The following is a 20,141-nucleotide window of genomic DNA, read 5'->3' on the forward strand; positions in this document are numbered from 1 at the left end:
GAACATCAGTAGTTCTCTATCTTTTCAAAATACGAATAGACTCAAGGAGTGGATTGTAAATGCATTCCCATAAAATTTTAAAATTTTATTGCAGATTCAATTAATAGTAAATCTAATTATATTATCAATTTATCACACCTGCTCATGTATCATTTTTATTAGTATTTATAAATTTATGGTAAATTTTGATAAATGATAATAATTGGTGACTAAAATTTGTTAGTAAATACATCAAATTTTTAATTAGAAAATTTCTAATGAAAATTGATTAGGACTATGTCAATGCGAGACAGTAGTACCGTAATGTGAAATCGAGTTGGGTGTGTGTGAATCGTCCCGTCTCGAAGAGAGGGCCCGAGATGAAAAGAGTAAAGTCAGAAACGCGATGGTAGTTGTGAGATACTCGGATTCTACCCTATATGGTATCTCGCTTAGGAAAAGGTGTTAGCCTCGACTCAATGGGACTGTTCATCTTAAATAGTCTCTCCTCGTTCTGACATCCCGCATTGTCATAACTGTTGTTCTACCAATAATCTTTTTCGTCTATTTGACTAATTTGCAAAAATATACAATTATTGAATTTTACGATATCTTCTATTTTTGAAAGATATGCAGGTTCAAGTCAAATGGAATGTCAATATGGAATATTTGAACTGAAGATTCTTCATGAAGACAATAATACAAATTATAAAATCATAAACTTGGTAAAGTAAGTTTGAGGGTGTTTAAATAGGGAACAAACGTTGTAACGTTTTCAGCCTGTCAGAAACGCTGAAGTAACAGCTTGATCAAACTCAGAAGCAATTGAAAACGTTGTAACGTTTATAAAACGTTATAATGATTTGAGAATGTCAGAAATGCTGAAGTACAGCTGAATCAAATTCAAAATTGAATTACAAACGTTGGTAACGTTTGTCAATCATTACAACAATTTAATTAAATCAGCGTTGTAACGTTTGACAAAAGTTGTAACGTTTTAATTAAATATGAGCTTCAGAAATTTCTGTTTTTGATCAAGATTTTACAGTACAAAACATTGCATAACATTTTACAATCGTTGTAACGTTTTACTGAGCTGTCAGAAAATTAAAACCCTGAATCGCATTTTGAACTAAAACGTTGGTAATGTTTTAAGTCAAACAGCTCATTTTTTAACTGTCTCTATAAATAGGGCTTTGGGTTTTCTTCCCAAAGCATCTTAGCTGACCCTAAACTTCTAAAACGTGATTTTCTGAGAACTTTGCTTACTCTATTGTTGTGAGAGTTTAAAACTTCAAAATCCCTCAACAACCTCAAACGCACTTTACTAATCTTGAGTTAGATTAGGTTAGAGTGGTTTTTTGAGTGTTTATCTTGAGTAGCTTAAACTTTGAGACCCTGTTCTCATCTCTAGTTGGCTGGTTGACTTCCCGCTTGGATTGTAAGGGCTCAACGGTTCACAAGTTGTAATCCTTTCATATTAGGTAATAGAAAGGCGCACCTAGAAGAGGTTGCGAAGCCCCGGAGACGTAGGTCTTTATTTTTCCGAACTCTGTTAACATCCCGCGTGTCAAATTTCTCTAAACTCATCTATTTTACTTTCAATTGCATTTATTTTCAGTTTTTTGAGTGATTAACGGTGCATTTAGTATAACAAGAACTGTTAGAAGAGTTCGCATATAAGCGGTGACGCTTCTACTGGGTGAGGTGACGTTCGCATATTTGAGATGCGAGGTTCGCATACAGTACAGTAGCATCCGCATAGAAGGCGGTGATTAAATCGCACCCGCCCTGTACGGGCATTTAGTGGAGATGACCGTAAGTCAGTTATGGGCCAGGCTTTCATGGGGCGGGGCCTACTAATTTTGCTTTAGTGACACGTGGTTCATCCCGATTTGAGGCCTTGGGCCGAGACGCCATGGTCCCGGGCTGGGCCGTATGATTTGGTTACCTTTGTTCTTTTATCTTAGACCTTTTGTTCATTTTTTAGTTGATTTCATTAAAGATGGTTTAAACTCAAATTATTCTTTTTGGCCCAAAACTTGTTTTATAAGGATGTTGAGCACATGGCCTATCAAAAATATTATGTAGTTGATTTTTACATAAGTACATATAATGTGTGTCTCTCTTTAGTGAAATATATGATAAGTTGATAATTTTAGTGTAACATCCGAATTATTTTTGAGGACGTTGAGCACATGGCCCTATCAAAAAATATTACGTAGTTGATTTTTACATAAGTACATATAATGTGTGTATCTCTTTAGTGAAATATATGATAAGTTGATAATTTTAGTGTAACATCCGAAATTATTTTTGTATCCATATTTATATTCATTAAACAATTGATATGGAGAGGATAATCTACAAATATGGATGTGAAACGAATAATTGAATTATTCAAATTTTAAAATATAACTATTAATTAAAAAAATTCAAATATAAAAATTAATGAATAATTTAAGTTAGTTTATAATTTAAATCTATGAAAAAATTAAATTTAAAAAAAAAACATAACCACAGGATTTTGAAATGAAGAGAATAAGGATGCCTATGCCTTTATAATAACGTGGCAGCAAATGCCTTATTGCACTATAGCAGAATATTTTTTCTGCGATCGGTATCAGTGACTGAGTCAGATGCCGATTGCAGAAAATAATTTTTTTCCAAAAAAAAAAATAAAAAAACCTGTATTCTCTGGCGATCAGGATTTTCTGTGACCGGCATCAACGGCCGGTCATTTTGCCGGTCGCAGAAGGTATTTTTTCCCGAAAAAAAGGTGCCACGCACCATTGCGCCTAAACCCTTTCTCTTCTCCCTCACTCTCTGTCTTCGTCGATCAATCGCTCGCGCCTAAAAACCCTGACCCTAAACTCGCGCCTCCTCTTCTTCTCACCCCGCTTCTCTCCCGTTAGTTAGGTGAAACAAGCGAAGCCCCACTTTTCTCTTCTTCTCACCCCGGTTCTCTCCTCTTCTTTCCGAGAAATAGGTGAACCAGCTAGCAGCCGTCCGTTGCCTCCGCCTGCGCGAAGAAGAAAGATTGCCAGTGCTAACGTCTGTTCCCCTTTGTTCTGACAAGGTGGTTCTCTTTAATTTTGTCATTTTCCTGTTTTCTTTGATGCACTTCATGGTTGCTGTAAATTTTAGGTCGTGTTTCAAAAAATCAGAAACTGTCTCAGAGAATAATAGCAACTTGTGTACTTGTATTGGAAATCTGGGAAGCAATAATCGTTAATTTGATATTAATCTAGCTAATAATTTCTAGCTTTGTCATGTGTAGAATGAGATTTGAATTGTCCATTTTAATCTGGCATGAATCTCAAAGCATCCCCTGAGATATCTCGTTATTTTTTTTAGTTACCATCTTAATATTTCAAAATTCTGACCTTACCATGGCCTTTTTGAAAATCCAGACTGTTCAAAATTCTGACCTTACCATGGCCTTTTTGCTCTTTATGTTTATATCTGAACTCGAGAGAGCAAGTGTTGAAATAGGATTAATTAATCTACTGAGAGTCTACATGTCAATTATGTTCTCTATTTCCTATTTTTTTGTGAATTTTTTCCAAATATATCACTTTATTTTTTCATTTGTCATGGGATTGAAATCTTCTTTACTTGAGAAGGATTTTGTGATGTTTTCGATGAACTGGTATCCTACAATTGAACTTAGGTTTGAATATGACCCAGGGCTAGTATGATACATATTTTGTTGCTTTGAATGGTACATATGCAAATGAGTCTGTATCCTCTGCATTAACTCACCATTTGAGTTAACTTAGGTGATATGAATTCCATACGCAATTGTAAGTTTTGAAGCATTTGAGTATGGATCCTCTGCATTAACTCACTATAACTGACTTGATGAGAACCTTTGCATGAACATTGATTTGCTTTTGTTTTTTTGAAAGGTTTGACAGTGGCAAGACAAGTGAAGACAAGGCAAGGCAAGGCAAGCGAAGGCAAGGCAAGCTAAGTGTCCTCTCTCTCTGGTACATACGTTTAAATTCATAGTTTATTTATATGCCACTTGCATGACTGTATACAAGTCCTGTTGCATGGATGATGCAACACTTAATTGTGATTTCTTGATTTGATTGTGAATTTATTTCATGACTTGCTTTAGAGGGTCCGTTATCAATTGATGATATCTGGATGGTCTAAAGTATAGATCTGGATTTTATGACATTGCACCTTTCAACAAATTAGTTGAAAGTCCGTTATTATGAAATGTATGTATTGTTCTGTATGTGTATATAGTTATTATGAAATGCCAATCTTTTTTTTGCATCTCAACTCTAGATATGGCACCAAGTAGAAAGGGAAAGGGAAAGGGGAAGGCACCGGCAAAAGACGAAGGAGCGTCTAGTCAGAAAAATGTCCGCGGTGCAAATGCATATATTCCGTCGCCTCCAGTTTTGAGTCTGCGACCAGTGCTTCGGTTGGGGGGTTACAAGTAATATGCACTTTTGTTGTATGTTGTAATTATGCTTTAGTTGTAGTGATTGTAATAATTGCAACCTTTTTGTATGACTTTTGATGCAGGGCATCCAGAGAAGATGAAGAATGTCAACAAAATTATTTCGCAGGAAGTACGTCAAAATTATCCTGGCCTGTAATCCAAATACACGGATTTCTCCAATCGTAATTTTTAAGCTAACTAACGATATTAATTTTTAACTATGCATTGCAGAAGCACTACCAGTTTGCACCGGATGTAAATTTGACTGAGGCATGGGATACATTTAGAATGATAGCTGATGGACGGCTGTAGGATATGCTTAATAAATGCATAAAGGCAGCAAAAGAGTCGTACGGAGATTCAATGCTTGAGTGGAAGGAGCGTGGGGCTGCTCTTTGCCCCTACGACTCCTGGATCAAGCAAGCGTACTGGCCCGGACTCGTCGATCATTGGTGCAGCGATGCTTTTGCCGGTCGGAGCGCGCAGAATGCTTCAAATAGAGTCAATATTGAAGGTTCAGGGGCCACGATTTTCTGCGACCGAATTTATTATCAGCGGCCAGCGCTTTTTACTTTTTGCAACTGAAAAACCAGTCGCAGAAAACTGGTTTTACTGTAGTGTCATTTTAAGAAAAAAAACGAAGTCTGACTATCAAACAGGCCGGAGAGAATCTCATAAAACATATAGCCTCTTTTTGACTTTGGATTTTTGTTGTACGGTTAGTATGAGCCTCATAAAGCAGAGAAAAGGAGTCGCATAACCTAGGTTTGTCCGGATAGTTTGGAATTAATGTTAGTCCCACGACTAAAAAGGATGTTAAATATGATAGTATATCCGACCGTTAAAAGATTCCAAAGCTCTACAGCGGAGATGATATGAGTTAGAAATAGGAGTGTAAACGGTTGGATATGGATCGGATATCAGATAGTGGTATTATCGTATTTGTTATAATTATTTTATAATATGCTGATACGGATCGGATATCAAACGGGTACGGATATATTTCATAAGAGTAAGGCTACGGTGCTATGGGTTGCATAGATGGCTACGGTGTTACGGTTCAATATTCGAGTTTTCAAAATCCTAACGATCGATCCGGACTGTTCATTTTGTTCTTCATATTAATATGTTTTTGGAGACCAAATTTTACAATTTTTGGAAATGTTTTACTATTTTTTTAGATAGGTAGAAGGTCAAATATTTGAATAGTGTAGAATTTTTTAGATCAAGTGATTTTCTACCTATCTAAAAAAATAGTAAAAAAATTTCAAAAAATATAAAATTTGGTCTCCAAACATATTAATATGGAGAACAAGATGAACGGTTCGGATCGACCGTTAGAACTTTGAAAACTCGAATATTGAGCCGTAGTACCGTAGCCCTCTATGCAACCCATAGCACCGTAGCCTTACTCTTTTCATAATTAGCTTGTTGGTTACAAAATATTTATTATATTATTAAAATAGTAATTACGTCATAGCATTATATTGTTCATCAAAATATATATTTATATGTAATTAATAAATTATTGGTACAATATGCAACTTAATAAATCAATTTAAGAACATATAGCATATTTATTGTGGTTTAAAAGTGTAAACAGTCGGATACAAATAGTTAAAAGTCTTGCTGTATTCTTATCCGTTGTAATTTTTCGAATATATGAATCGGATAATTTAAGTAATTTTGCATATTCGGATTCGAACGAAATTGGATAATATCCGATCCGTTTACACCCCTAGTTAGAAAGCACGAATACAATCGGATATCTGATCCGTTTAATCATCTCAATCTGAATTTGTATTTGTATTTGTATTTGGATATTGTTCCTCTGATCTAAATATTACCCGGATCCGAATGTATGAGTTAGAAATAGGGGTGTAAGCGGCCGGATACGAATCTGATAGTGGTCGTACCATATCCGTTATAAGTTTTCGGATACGGATACAGATATTAAACATTACGCCATTACGGGTACAAATATTTTTTATAATTAGCTTATTGATTACAAAACATCTATTATATTATAAAATATTAGTCATTAATTATGTCATAGCATTATATTGTTCATCAAAATATATATATTTATACGCAATTTAATAAATTATTAGTACAATATGCAATTTAATAAATCAATTTAAGAACATATAACATATTTGTTATGGTTTAAAAGTGTGAACAGTCGGATACGGATAGTTAAAAGTCTCATTGTATCATTATCTGTTATAATTTTTCGAATATGGATAGTCTCAGAGATACAGATCGGATAATTTAGATAATTTTCCGGATTCGAAATCGAATGAAATCAGATAATATCCGATCCGTTTACATCGAACTAGAAGGCATGGATACAATCGGATATCCAATCCGTTTAATCATCTCAATCCGAATTTGTATCCGTATTTGGATACTGTTCCTCTGATCTAAATATTATTCGGGTCCGAATTCGATCCGAATACGTTTAATCCGAATTATATTATCCGGATCCGTTATCACTCCTATATGTATTAATATTAGTTGCGCTCACGAGATATTGAATCAATTGACCTCCAATTTATTTTTTTATTTGTGTATATTTTAAAATAAAATACTATTAATATTATAAAATTAATTTTCATTCAAAATATAAAATTTTATATAATTGATTTTCATTTACGCTTGTCCTTATAGTCTGAAAATTTGATTCTTTAAGTACATGTGTATATGTATTCGAAATTATCCATATTAAAAAATGTACAACAAGTATGAAAATAGTTTGGCTATCCGTTTGTATGTGATTCGTTTGCACCTAAGCTAGTTTAGCAATCAAATTCCTTAAAATTAACTTTTATTGCGTGGAATAAAATCGCCCCGTTTTCGCCAGAGGAATACTACGTGGATGAAACCCATACAAAGTAATCAGAAAATGATTTTACCACATTTAATTTGTTGGTGGGCCACCTCACGTCAATTCCGTGTTCCCTCAGGTAGATCAGGTGCAATTTAAAAAAAATGAAGGTTCTGATTAATTTCAACATTTTAGTATCTGTTAGAGCTGTAAGAGGTCAGTTTTAAAATTTGTGCTAAGTTAAAGAAATAGTAAATATTTAGAATTCTTATCCTCTACAATAACTAAGAAAGAAATATTTTGAGTTAATAGATCTGGATTGTTCAGTTTATTTAAAATTTATGCAGACTAAATTCGCACTAATATTAAAAGACTCATGCGTTATAAGCTGAGATCGAATTAACTATGTTTAAAATCAGATGACTAAAATACATAATTCAAATCTAAAGATACTCCTTAGAGTTAATGCAGACAATGCGCAGGGACAGACTCAGGATTTTCATCAGGGGCAATAAAAAATCGAATCATGATGCTTTAACTTATAATTCTAGTTATCAATCATAATTCAAAAAATATGTTTTGATTTTAACACTAAATTTAATTCAAATTACAAATCAAACATTTAGAAGATAAGCACAAAAAATCTCCAAATAAAGACAAAGTCGATCGATATTAATAAATCATCACTAAAACTCAAAATTCAAGAGAAATGGTTGTCTCCCTGTTCTATTCTGAATCCGCCCCCTCGGATGCGGACTCAAAGATTTACCACTACTGTGATATAGATTCATCTCACACGACAGTGAAATGGATCGATCCTCGTATATTACTGTCTCGTCAGTTTTGGAATCCGCTCACCTCGTTGAGAGAAAATAACACTTAGAGGAAAAAAGGACTTCGATAATTTTCGCTTAATGGGAACCCCTAAGCAACGTGATAAAAACAAATTTTGGGATTACAACGTTTTTGTATGTCTGGCAAGAAGAATACAAGACGTATGATATTTCATTATTTCTCGTTTCAAAGGTAATGTTTCTAGATATCGTCTATTTTGAGGTTTTCTAGGTTGGCGTGACGAACTCACCGAATTTTTTATTTGTAGAAAATAAATAAATAAAATATCAAAAAATGATGGCTTTTAGATTTTGAAAGCGTCTAATTGTCCACAGCTTTTTGTTCACCATTTATCCACAGCTTTAACTTGCGCGAATACTATAAAATTATTTCTACATACTGTATAATTATACAATATATCACATAAAATATATCAGTTAATCACAAAACATCCAGCAACTATTTGAAGTGGTCCCATGATAGTTAGAAAAAGATTGCAACTTGCACAACAAGACAAAATAAATGTACTTTCAAACTATACTTTCGGAAATTACAGTTATAGGAAGTTATTGGCAGTTAGAGTTAGTTATTAGCAGTTATTGGCAGTTAGAGTTAATTATCAGCGTCCGCACTGGGTTGAATTTTGTATACTGTAAAATTAAATCTTGTATACAGTAAAATTTTCAATTGAATCTTGTATACTGTAAAATTGAATCTTCTACACAGTAAAATTTACAATTGAATTTTGTATACTGTAAAATTGAATCTTGTATACAGTAGAATTTTCAATTGAATCCTGTATACTGTAAAAATTAAATCTTGTATACAGTAGAATTTTCAATTGAATCTTGCATACTGTAAAATATATACTGTAAAATTGAATCTCGTATACTGTAAAATTTTCAAATAATACTATAAATTTTCAATTGAATCTTGTATACTGTAAAAAAACAGTTAGATGAGAGTGGATAAGGTTGTGGACAAATGATGGACAAAACCCAGTGGACAGAAACCTTTTCTCTTAGATTTTATCGATATATAGGTAGATCGGGACGATTTTTCCTGTCCAATGAAAACGGACGAGACCAATTATTCCGGCCAGCCTTAATTGTGCTTTAATCGTAATTAACAAAAGCTTAGCGGAGGAACAAAAAAGAGGGGGGACGGTACTATTATTCCCATCAGGAATTATAAAAAAAATAAAAAATAAAGATGAGACGGGTTTGTTTACACCGTCCGATGCTAAAAGAAATCACAATTAAAACATGTGGTGTATGCCATTTGCACCAAACGTTCCATCTTTTTTTTGTGATTTTTTTAATTTGGTTGACAATTAAAAAGTTGACCTGTAGTTGGTACGCCATTTGCACCAAACGTCCCATCTTTTTTCTTTTTCTTTTTTAAACCCGGACGAAAATAAGGGTACCATCCCATCTTTTTTTTTATATATAATTCCGCACGGGAATAACTGTACCGCCCCATCTTTTTTTTTTCTCCGCTCCACTTAGCTTAGTGGTTGTTAATTGTGATTAAAGCCGGACGGGATAATTGGTCCTGTCTGTTGGACAAAAAAATTCGTCTCAATCTACCTATATCTCGATAAAACCCAAAAATCATCCCCTTTTTCAATATTTTATTTATTTATTTTCTATTAATAAAAAATTCGGGACGAACTCACTAGTGAAGTAAGAAATTATCTCCTTAGTCCTTACAAACAATAGGGGAACTTCATGTATGCCCCATAAAAACTTTAAAATTAAATATTTGCTCCTCTGAATTTAAAAGTCTCACAAATTTATTCATTTTTTTTGTCGTTTCTATTAGAACTCATTTCAAATTGTTACAGAAAAAAATGTCAGTCTTCTAATCGATTTGTTTTCCACAGCAAATTGATCATTTCTCTACTTCTAACACATTTCAGTATATGCTTTTGTAAATGTCAAAAAGTAGAAATGGCTTATTTGCCCTCAAAACATGCACATATTTGTATTGTTCTCAATAAAGGGTAAGATGACAGTAAAATAATTAATTTTTGAGTTTCTGCACATATTTTGGAAATTTAAAAAGAGTTTTAATGGAAAACAGTAAAATAATTAATTTGTGAGTTTTTGAATTTTAGAAGAGTAATATGATATTATGAATTTTAGTGGGTACCTAATTTTGAAGTTTTTAAGGGGTATACATGAAATTGCCCCTTAATACTATTATTAAACAATATTATTATTGCGTCTCAGTTTATTTCAGAGATATTACAATTATTAATCAGTATTACTATTGCGTCTATATCAAAACTCTGTCTTAATTTAATTCATACCAATTCTTCCTTTAACTCGCTTGGTATGCCGTGAAATTTGTCACTTTTATGGGTTAATACAAAATCATTGGCCAGGTGATTTAGTGGGCCTGGATGGATCCAGCTTAGAAAACATAAAAATCGTATAAAAGAAAAGGAAAAGGAAAAGAAAAATAGAACGTCGTGCGATGAAGGAAAGGATCTATCCATCAGTCCGTCCGTCCGTCCATCGGCGATCCCAATCCAACCCCTCGAATAACTACAATAAATTAATAGCTGTTTTCTCGTTGAGTTTAGTTTTGTTTTGTTTTGTTTTTCTTTTCTTTTCCCCTTTCTGAAACTCATTTTTTTCCTTCCTTTCTGGTGTCACCATATCGAAACAAAACAGAAATAGAAATCGACATCGAGATTAAGAGAGACCTCTTTTATTCGCCTTCTCCGTCTAGGCTTAGCTGATCCAACCGCTTCACAGGTGGAATCTCTCTCTCTCTCCTCCTCTCCCCTAAAATTTCTGTATATATCTATAGATCTATTTTGGTGTACAGAATCCATCTGTTGGAGTTCGTAGATCACCAATTGGTTGATAACTGCTCCATTTCTTTTCGGTAACTTAGTTTGATTTTTTTTACAATTGAGGCCGATTAGAAGGGTTTTTTGGAATAAGCTAGCTGCTTCGGAAGCTAATTGGAAATGTAGATGAGAGATTACTTGAAACTTTTTCCCTGTGTCGTATAAATCATCTCTAATTTATTAAAATTTATTAAAAGGAAATAAGAATTGCTACTGCGGTCTGAGTACTCTATAAACCCAGCCTGGTGCTGGTACACGCAGAGTTCTTTTCTTTCTGGTTCTTGGGGCCACCTTGATGTAGTACTTTAGAAAATCAGTAATTTAAGCTCAACAACCAGAGTTATTTTCTTTTCTTTTTGTCCTGATGCCTGTACCTGGTTAAGTCTGTAACTGTACTCGTTCCGGTTGCATACCAGTACAAGATTAGGTGTTCTGCTCACTATATGCATTGGATCTCTGTGGTACTCCAGTCTGTGAGTAGATTTTTCTTATGTTACTTGTTTACTTGCAGGTTATTGTTCAAGAGAGAAAAGAGACAAGAGGGGTAAAACAGGGTAGTTAGGGAAAGAGAGGCAAAGATGGCATCTGGTAAACTGGAAGGGCCATCAGCGCCAGCTCTTAGGCGAGATCCATATGAGGTGCTGTGTGTCACAAGAGATTCATCAGATCAGGAGATTAAATCTGCTTATAGAAAGCTTGCACTCAAGTCATTCTCTCTCTCTCTCTCTCTCACACACACACACACACACAACATTCCCTCTACTCTTTAGCCATGCAAATACCAATATGAACTGAAATAAGAGGCCAACAAAACCAGACAAAGGAACTGACGCCTCACATATAAACCTCTAAAGAGCCCTTTCCTATGCCCTAATAGATAATAGCAAACCAATAACCAAATTGTACGAAATGCTAGATGTGATTATATCAATTGAATTGGAAGTTTAGGGATAATTTAGTCATTTTGTTGCTCAGTGTTGGTTTTAAGGTTGGTTATTATTTTTCTTTTAACGGCAAGAATGTCTGGTTTGTCAGGTGTGACTGTGAAGAGTTGGCTTTTTTTGAGAAAGATCTGTACAATACTGTATATAATTTCAAAAAAAAAAAAAAACTATCATAATATATCTGTGGTGATAGGAAGACTAGTCCCAAGTATTGCAAAGAAAGAGGAAGGGGCTCTGTCTCATAATTGTGACTTTGATAAAATGTAGGTACCACCCAGATAAGAATGCAAGCAATCCTGAAGCATCTGAGCTCTTCAAAGAAGTGGCTTATTCATATAGCATCTTGTCAGATCCTGATAAAAGGAGACAATATGATACTGCCGGCTTTGAGGTCTGGTTCTTCTTTTTCTTGTTACAGTAGTTAATTAATGGTGCATATAATCTTCCATCCAATTTGGGGAAGTAATTGCTATAATCTCTAGCTTAATGTATTATTATTTGTAGCATTCACCTATAAAAAGCCAATGTGTAAAAATTATAGTCATCTTGTGACAATTATTCTTGACCTGCCTTTGAATTTGTTGTGTGGATATTGTATTCCATTAAATACTCTCGGGACCTCTTTCTAATGTGTGTGTTTTTTCTTAATTGAAGTAATGAATTTATTATGAGTTTATTTGAGTAAAATGTCAAGTTAACACAGTTCTGCATTTGTAATTGACTTCAAAATGAACAGGCTTTAGAGACAGAAGGAATGGATATGGAGATTGACTTATCGAATCTTGGTACTGTAAATACCGTCTTTGCTGCACTTTTCAGGTGACATATTTTGCTTTTTGAGCATTCAGAATAATTATGTTCTTTAATTTTTTTTTGCAATTAGCACCCTCTAATTTATTATTTGTACAAATTGCACCCAAGGTTCCTTATGTCTGCAGCTAAACACCCATCACCCAATTATCAAACTTTTTTGTGCATTCTAACCTTGGCATACTGTTGTCACGAGTTTTATGAACTTGTTCATGGATAAGACTTGGGATCTTGGATGCAAATGGTCAACCAAATGTTAGTTGTTACCTGCAAAGAGGGAAACTTTGGTGGTTATTTTTAAAATCAGTAAAAATATAGGTGTAATTTGCAATATTTTAAATATGTCATCAAGTGAAGATCTACTGATATTTCTGCTTTTTTGAGCAGCAAGCTTGGTGTTCCTATAAAGACAACAGTATCCCCTACAGTGCTCGAAGAAGCTATGAATGGAACTGTAACTGTTAGACCGCTCCCTCTTGGCTCCTCTGCCAATGGCAAGGTGCCACCTGTTTCTCTCTACTTTCTACTTTTATGATGTTCTCTATCAAATATTCTTATTCTTTGCTTTTGTTTTCTTATCACGCTTGTATTTTCTTTATCTGGAGGTTGAAAAACAAAGTGCACATTTCTTTGGAGTGACAATAAGCGAACAGCAAACCCAGTCTGGCGTCGTCATTAGGGTTACATCAGCTGCTCAAAGCAAATTCAAGGTGAATAGCTGATTATATGCAAGTAGTTGATTGGTTCAATAAAGAGACTAGCACTCTAAACCAACAACCTGGGCACATTTGATTTGTAAACATGTTATGTGTTGACAGTTGAGGTCCTTTATTTTTTCTGAAATCAATGTCAAACAAAAATTATGCCAGGCACATTATAACGACAGTTAGTCATCTATTTACTTTAGATTGATGTAGATAATTTAATTTTAAATTGCAAGTAGGAAAATTTGTGCTACTTGCATTTATGGTAAATATTTGGTTAAATTTGCAAAAGTTCCTTGAGAATAAAATATAGAAGGCTACACAACGTGCTGAAAAATCACATCTTGTAAAAGCTGGTCAATCTGGGTTCATACTTTAATAAAGATGTTTAGAGTTGTACATATATCAAACTCTTATGTATTGCTGAATATATGACCTCTATATATATTTGCAAACTTTCTGTGTATGATAGCTTCTATACTTTGAACAAGAATCGAATGGAGGATATGGATTAGCTTTGCAGGTAAATTCAGTTCTCCTTTTCTCCTTTGATACTTAATAAATTTGCGGTATTAGTGTCATTATTAGAAATTGCAATTATTGGTTTCAGTTTTCTTAATTAACTTTGCAGGAAGATAGCCAAAAGACGGGAAAAATAACTTCAGTCGGCATGTACTTTTTGCATTTTCAAGTCTATCGTATGGACTCTGCTGTCAATGCCGTGAGTGATTTTATGCTATATGACTGTTTTGTTGTATTTTATCAAAAATGTTGTACTGGCATGCTGGTACATTATCAGTCCTAACTGGGACCAGCATGAACAGTGGTTATAGTAGCAGTACTTTCTGATCTATACCATGCTTGAATTGTTTTCTTTTCTGTTAAGTGGTGTGGGTTTTATGTTTCTTCAACAGAACTAGCTTCTGAAACACCAAAATATTTTGTTAGTAATATTGCTTTTTTCAGGGGCGGAGGTAAGGAAGAGCAATGGGGGTCAATTTTGTTTTCAATTTTTTATATTTATGTGTTATATTCTATATAATTTAGTGTAAAATGTCATGGTACTGTTAAATTGACCCCCATTCTCTGTAAGAAAATTTATATGATTGACCCCCATAGTTTGAAAGTCTGGCTCTGCCCTGGCTTTATTATGTTGTTATAAGTATTTAGTGTTGTTTTTGATTAAATGGGTTCACATGTGAAAAAAGGACAGCTGGCGATGGCGAAAGATCCAGAAGCAGCATTTTTCAAGAGATTAGAGGGACTTCAGCCATGTGAAATGTCTACTTTAAAACCTGGAACCCACATTTTTGCCGTTTATGGTACCAACTTCTTTTCTTTTCTCTTTGTTTCTCAGGGAAAGCCAAATGGCCTGTGAACTTTCTTGGTTTTTCAAAGTGATCCCCGATATTTTCAATACTATTTGGTTAGCCCCTTCAATTATGTTTAAGTACACTGATATGTTATGAATTTTGGTGAGTGTCATGTGGTAAACTTGAGATTAAAAGAATCATCAAATAATTTTGATAAGCTTTTATTATTTTTTTTATTTTTTGTCTCCTGCTAGAGTAAAACATTTGGCATAACCTTTGCTAAAACTCTTGCTAGTTGTTATATTTCACAGGTCTGACTTAACAACATGAAAAAGTTTTTAGAGTAAGAATAAACTAAGCATAAAATATGGAAGCTATTGATGACCCTTGGCCAGTCCTTGTTGTCTTCCCTATATTTTGTTTGATATTCTGTGTTTCATTTCTAGCCTACCCCAACTTGTTTGGGACTAAAGGGTTGGTTATTGTTGTTGTTGTATTCTGTGTTTCATTTTTCTTCTTTTTTCTAGGTGATAACTTCTTTAAACCAGCTTCATACACCATAGAGGCCATGTGTGCAAAGTCATACACAGAGACAACAGAGAGACTGAAGGAAATAGAGGCTAAAATTTTGACTAAGAGAACTGACCTACGCCAATTTGAATCTGAATACAGAAAGGTTTTTATATTTTTAATATGATGACCATGTGCATTCTTAATTTTTCGTTTGCTGTGCAGTGAATGAAATTCTGCTTTGAACTTATAAAGAAAAATGGTTGTGCAGGCTTTGGCACGGTTTCAAGAAGTCACAAACCAATACAACCAAGAAAAGGCCGTTGTACGTATAACATACTATTCTTTTGATAATATGTTTCTACTGTGCTCTTTTAAAATGAGAAAAATACAATCCCGCATATAGTATGAACATTATCACATGTGCACCTCCATTTCTATCTATAGCGGAGGTGCACTGAAACTTGGAACTTAACTCGGGTACTGATAAATAGTCACTAACTAAAATTTTAATGTAATGTTACTTGCATTGTTATTTTTTATCTTTTATTACAATCATAATTTAATATGGTTGCCACATGAAACCTTTGTATAGTTGTATTGCTGCTGCAAGGTTTAGCAATGTGTTATTAGTATTTAGATGGACACGTGTGTGATTTTTTTTAAATAGGTGGACGAGCTATTGAGGGAAAGAGACAATATTCACTCAGCATTCACTACAGTGCGCACGTTAGTGAATTCGGCAGGTAGTACAAGTGGAGGTGGGCCTAGTAATAGATATTACAGCGGCGATGAATCCCAACAACAAGGCAGTCGATCTCCCATTGATGACAATGGGATTGATGGAAGAGACAGATCAAATGGTAAAAGGAGGTGGTTTGGCATCATCAACCCTAATCGATCCCGATAAAAAATTTCACTATCTTATATGTACAATTTCGCTTGCTTCTATGCTTGTTCATGTTTCTTCATTTTTATAATCAGCCGGTGTTGCAATTTTCTTCTCTTTTTTCAATTAATTTACTGTGGGGAGTTTGATTTTAGTACAACAAAGTTTTGCTAGCACACATTGGTTTACTGGCTGAATTGCTCTTGCTGTATTTAATCTTGTGATGACTGGCTGTATAATGTTGCTTCTGTAGGAGGCAGGGTGAGGGAGATTTATGAATAGCATACAGAATTGCCATAGTTATTTGTTATTTATCATTATTTTATTTTATGCTATAGATCTGTCTTTTTCTTCATTTTATATTATGGTAAAGTGTCTCTTTCTTGGTGTTGGTGTTGTTTTATTAGCTGAGCAAGACGATAAAATTGCCTGTTCTTTGCTAGGGTTTGTACCTAACACGCAATTTAATTCTGAGAGCACTGAATTTATTTGAAGTTATTATGATAGTATAAGACCAAGATGTTTGTTAGAAGCTGCTATTAGCCTCTCGGCCTATTAATTGGTTTTTTAGTCCGTTCCCAGCATTGCGTGGTACCTCAAAAAAATTAAAAAAAGAAAAGAAACTTCAAATAAAATCTCCGAACGAGTTCTCTAAGTACTTAATGTTTAACTTCTATTTTTAACGCTTATATTCAAGCAATTAAAGTTTTATTTATAAGCATTTATAATGCTATCGCAAGTTTTTAAAACTCTATCTACAAGTATTTAAATTTTAAATTTGGATAATTTTTAATTCTCAACTACTTTTGTTTTCAAATTAAAAAAAATAATTTCTTTCACCTACTCTTATTTTTTTTTCTCTGATCATTCTCGTTCATTTTTTCAACAATCTATGATAAATTTTGCAAATTTAAAAATACAAATATTTTATACTTAATTTTATCTTTTAAATGAGATCTATGAAGAAATATTTTTGAGTTATTTTTAAGTCGTCATTTTTTTTTAAGTAAAATCCATAAACACTTTCAAATCTTAAGCATTTAAACATATGATTTCTACCATTTAATCTACTACTTTGAAACATTTGAACCACAAGTTGTTTTTTTATTTTTTACAGCTGACACTTTATATATTAAAAAAAATAACATAGATCATAATGGTTTTATATTGATATTTGAGTTTAAAATTTTAAGTTATCAGAGACAAAAAAGAAATTATGACATTGAACCCTCATTAACGATTAATTAGAGGCTGATTCAGATTATGAACGGCGAGTGGTAATGTCCAATCTTAGTCGGGTCCGGTCCCCTAAAGTAATCTAATCTTTGGGTTTTGGATTTGGACGGTCCGATTTGAATCCTTCGTTCAAAATTGCTTCGCGATTCGAACTCCTCTCTGGGGATACGCGCACTCCACTTCCGATAGATTATCATGGATTCGAATCGGACGTTTCAGATTTAAAACCCAATTTTTGAGTTTCTTCACTGGAGAACTTATGTTAGTCTCCGTGTCCCACCAAGTACGTGAGGTACAATTGAAAAAAAGTACGGCCCAGATTAATCCCAGTCAGCTCAAACTCAATCTGAAGTCTACTGAGAGTGTTGGAGTTCTGCTTTGAGATTCGTGCCGTGTTAAAATAACAGTCTGAATTTATGACTTGCATCTCATCTACTGGGCTGATGCGGATTCCTAGTTTTGTTCGATAAATGGCAGATCCTGAAATTTTTATTAATATCCAAATAAAATATGAAATTTCAGAAACTATCTCGGTTTTCTTTTTTTTTTCGAAATCTATCCAAACCGTAATTTTTTTTGCAGTAATTCAGTCTAAAACCGCAATTTTTTTTTCAGATTTTTTTTAATTTAAATAGAAATATTTATAATTTATTTATTTTTTCTATTAAAATATTATAAATATTTAATATATTTCTTTGAAAATAGATGAAATATTATATAATTTGATTTATTCGAAAGACTGCTACAAATAATCCGGATCAACATTTTTCATTCCGTATTTTTTGCAGCTGTAGAAAAATTAATATATTTCTTTATGTGTTATTGAAAAAAAATAAAAATGCTTGAATTCTCAGTTATTGATCCCGATTCAAAAGTCACTTCTAATTAAATAATAGTCATTAAATAACAGTCATTAAATAACTTAATTTTTTTTTCAAAAGTAGATGCACTTTTTATAAATTAAATGTACTAGAAAGATCACAATATTTAATGTATTACTTAGAAGTGATTTTAAACCGGAATAAATAATTCAAAATTCAAACATTTTTAATTTTTTTTGAATTACTCGTAAAGAAACATATTAATTTTTCTTACAGTCGCAAAAAATTCGGCATGAAAAATATTGATCCAGGTTATTTGTAGCAGTCTTTCTAATAAATCAAATTATATAGTATTCCGTCTATTTTCAAAGAAATATATTAAATATTTCTAATATTTCAATACAAAAAAAGAAAAAATTATAAATATTTCTATTTAAATAAAAAAAATATGAAAAAAATGAAACCGCAAAATTTTTTTGCTTTTTTTTTTAAAATCGCAATTTTTTTTTTGCTGTTTTGGAATTCCAAAACCGCAAATTTTTTTTGCAGTAATTCAGTCTAAAAGAGCAATAAAAATTTGTGGTTTTGATAGATTTCAAAATAACGCAAAAAACTAGATAGTTTCTGAAATTTCACATTTTTTTTATATTAATAAAAAATTTGGGTAGATCGGGGAACCAGCTGGATTTATATTTTTTGCTTAATAAATTCTTAACATCAACCACAAGAAATCAGTACATATACGCAGATCCACTAAAAAAAAAAATACATATACGCAGAGAATATTCAGTAGACCAAAAAATTAAAGGTCAAATTTTGTACTTCGTTCCAGAAAATAACGTGGAAATTTCAAGGTGCCAATCTCTCCTGTGCAACTTCGATTTATTAGAAATTCGATTGTTTTGTTGAGGCTCTGCTAAAGTACGGGTGATATGAATTTAGGAGCAGAACTAGAAAATTTTAATAGAGAAATTGAAATTCAAAACACACAATATATAATAGATAGAATTTGAACTTAAATTTCCACCCTACAAAATAAAGTTATAACCATTAAATTATAATAAATAATCATTTCGAATTGATTCGCTTAATATCATATTTGTGAACTAATATAGTTATATTTTCATGCTAAAAATAATTATTTCAACCCAAATAATTTCTTTCAAGTGCAAATTATATTTTTTAGATTCAATTAAATTTATTCCGACTGAAACGTGTGTTTCAAGTTACGAAGAATACTTGTGAATGTCCAAAATTATCTATTTAAAACAATGCTAATTACTCAAAATTACATATTTATTTTAGGTCAAATAATCATATTTATGATTCAAGATCTGAAATTAGGAATTTATACACCAATATTAAAATCTACATGCAGCTCTTCCATCGGGATATTAATATCCATAAAATAAACATTACGTATTTACGTTTCTAACTATTAAAATATAAATTGCTAGATTTATTTAAGCGCCCGAAAATTAAGCATCGTCTATTTTCGGCCCATCGAGTCGGAATTCGTATCCTCTGAGATATCTCAAACTTTCTGTGACTTTATGGAAAATCCTAACTGTTTAAATACGTGTTGCACGAATCTCAAAGCACACATAATACTGACCCTACATAACCCTCGAATAGGCACCGGACACGTCGGTCACGCAAAAGTTGAGATATCTCAGAGGATACGCGCTCCATCGAGTCGTCGGCTCGTCGCCGATTCCCACTAGGGATTCAAAATAGCCGCTCATAAATCACGAATCTCGAGGCGTAGGAGATCTCCATCGGTCGTTAGAAATCGCTTGTCCGAAATCGGACCGCCGTTCTCTGCGCCTCATATGCACCAGGAATACCCAAGTGAAATCAACATTTTCTAAATATCTAAGCATGTCAAATTTCGCGAAACGAGTCACACACATAATTACTCGACCCATTACATATAGGTAACAAAAAAA

General features: G+C 33.2%; 1 protein-coding gene across 2 annotated transcripts; it reads left to right on the forward strand.

The window, feature by feature from the left end:
• Positions 1 to 10,571: 10,571 nt before the first annotated feature.
• Positions 10,572 to 16,470, forward strand: ARG1 (Chaperone DnaJ-domain superfamily protein). Of its 2 annotated transcripts, none has more exons than XM_078321612.1 (12): positions 10,572 to 10,867; positions 11,477 to 11,671; positions 12,177 to 12,300; positions 12,646 to 12,728; positions 13,107 to 13,218; positions 13,325 to 13,429; positions 13,896 to 13,946; positions 14,055 to 14,144; positions 14,637 to 14,745; positions 15,264 to 15,412; positions 15,518 to 15,571; positions 15,917 to 16,470. In XM_078321612.1, exons 2-12 carry the CDS (start codon positions 11,544 to 11,546, stop codon positions 16,154 to 16,156), a joined length of 1,245 nt encoding a protein of 414 aa, XP_078177738.1. In that variant the 5' UTR covers positions 10,572 to 10,867; positions 11,477 to 11,543; the 3' UTR covers positions 16,157 to 16,470. The 2 variants fall into 2 exon arrangements, with proteins under 2 accessions (XP_078177738.1, XP_078177740.1); XM_078321614.1 differs by having other exon boundaries at positions 10,836 to 11,000.
• Positions 16,471 to 20,141: the final 3,671 nt, after the last annotated feature.

Source organism: Carex rostrata, chromosome 20 (assembly GCF_964058835.1).
Source record: "Carex rostrata chromosome 20, lpCarRost1.2, whole genome shotgun sequence".
In the NCBI taxonomy this organism is placed as follows: domain Eukaryota; kingdom Viridiplantae; phylum Streptophyta; class Magnoliopsida; order Poales; family Cyperaceae; genus Carex; species Carex rostrata.

Coding starts and splice junctions, on each gene's coding strand:
- ARG1 (XM_078321612.1), top strand. CDS start 11,544: ATGGCATCTGGTAAACTGGAAGGGCCATCAGCGCCAGCTCTTAGGCGA. Junction 13,219..13,324: donor GCTCCTCTGCCAATGGCAAG/GTGCCACCTGTT, acceptor CTTTATCTGGAG/GTTGAAAAACAAAGTGCACA. Junction 13,430..13,895: donor CTGCTCAAAGCAAATTCAAG/GTGAATAGCTGA, acceptor TGTGTATGATAG/CTTCTATACTTTGAACAAGA.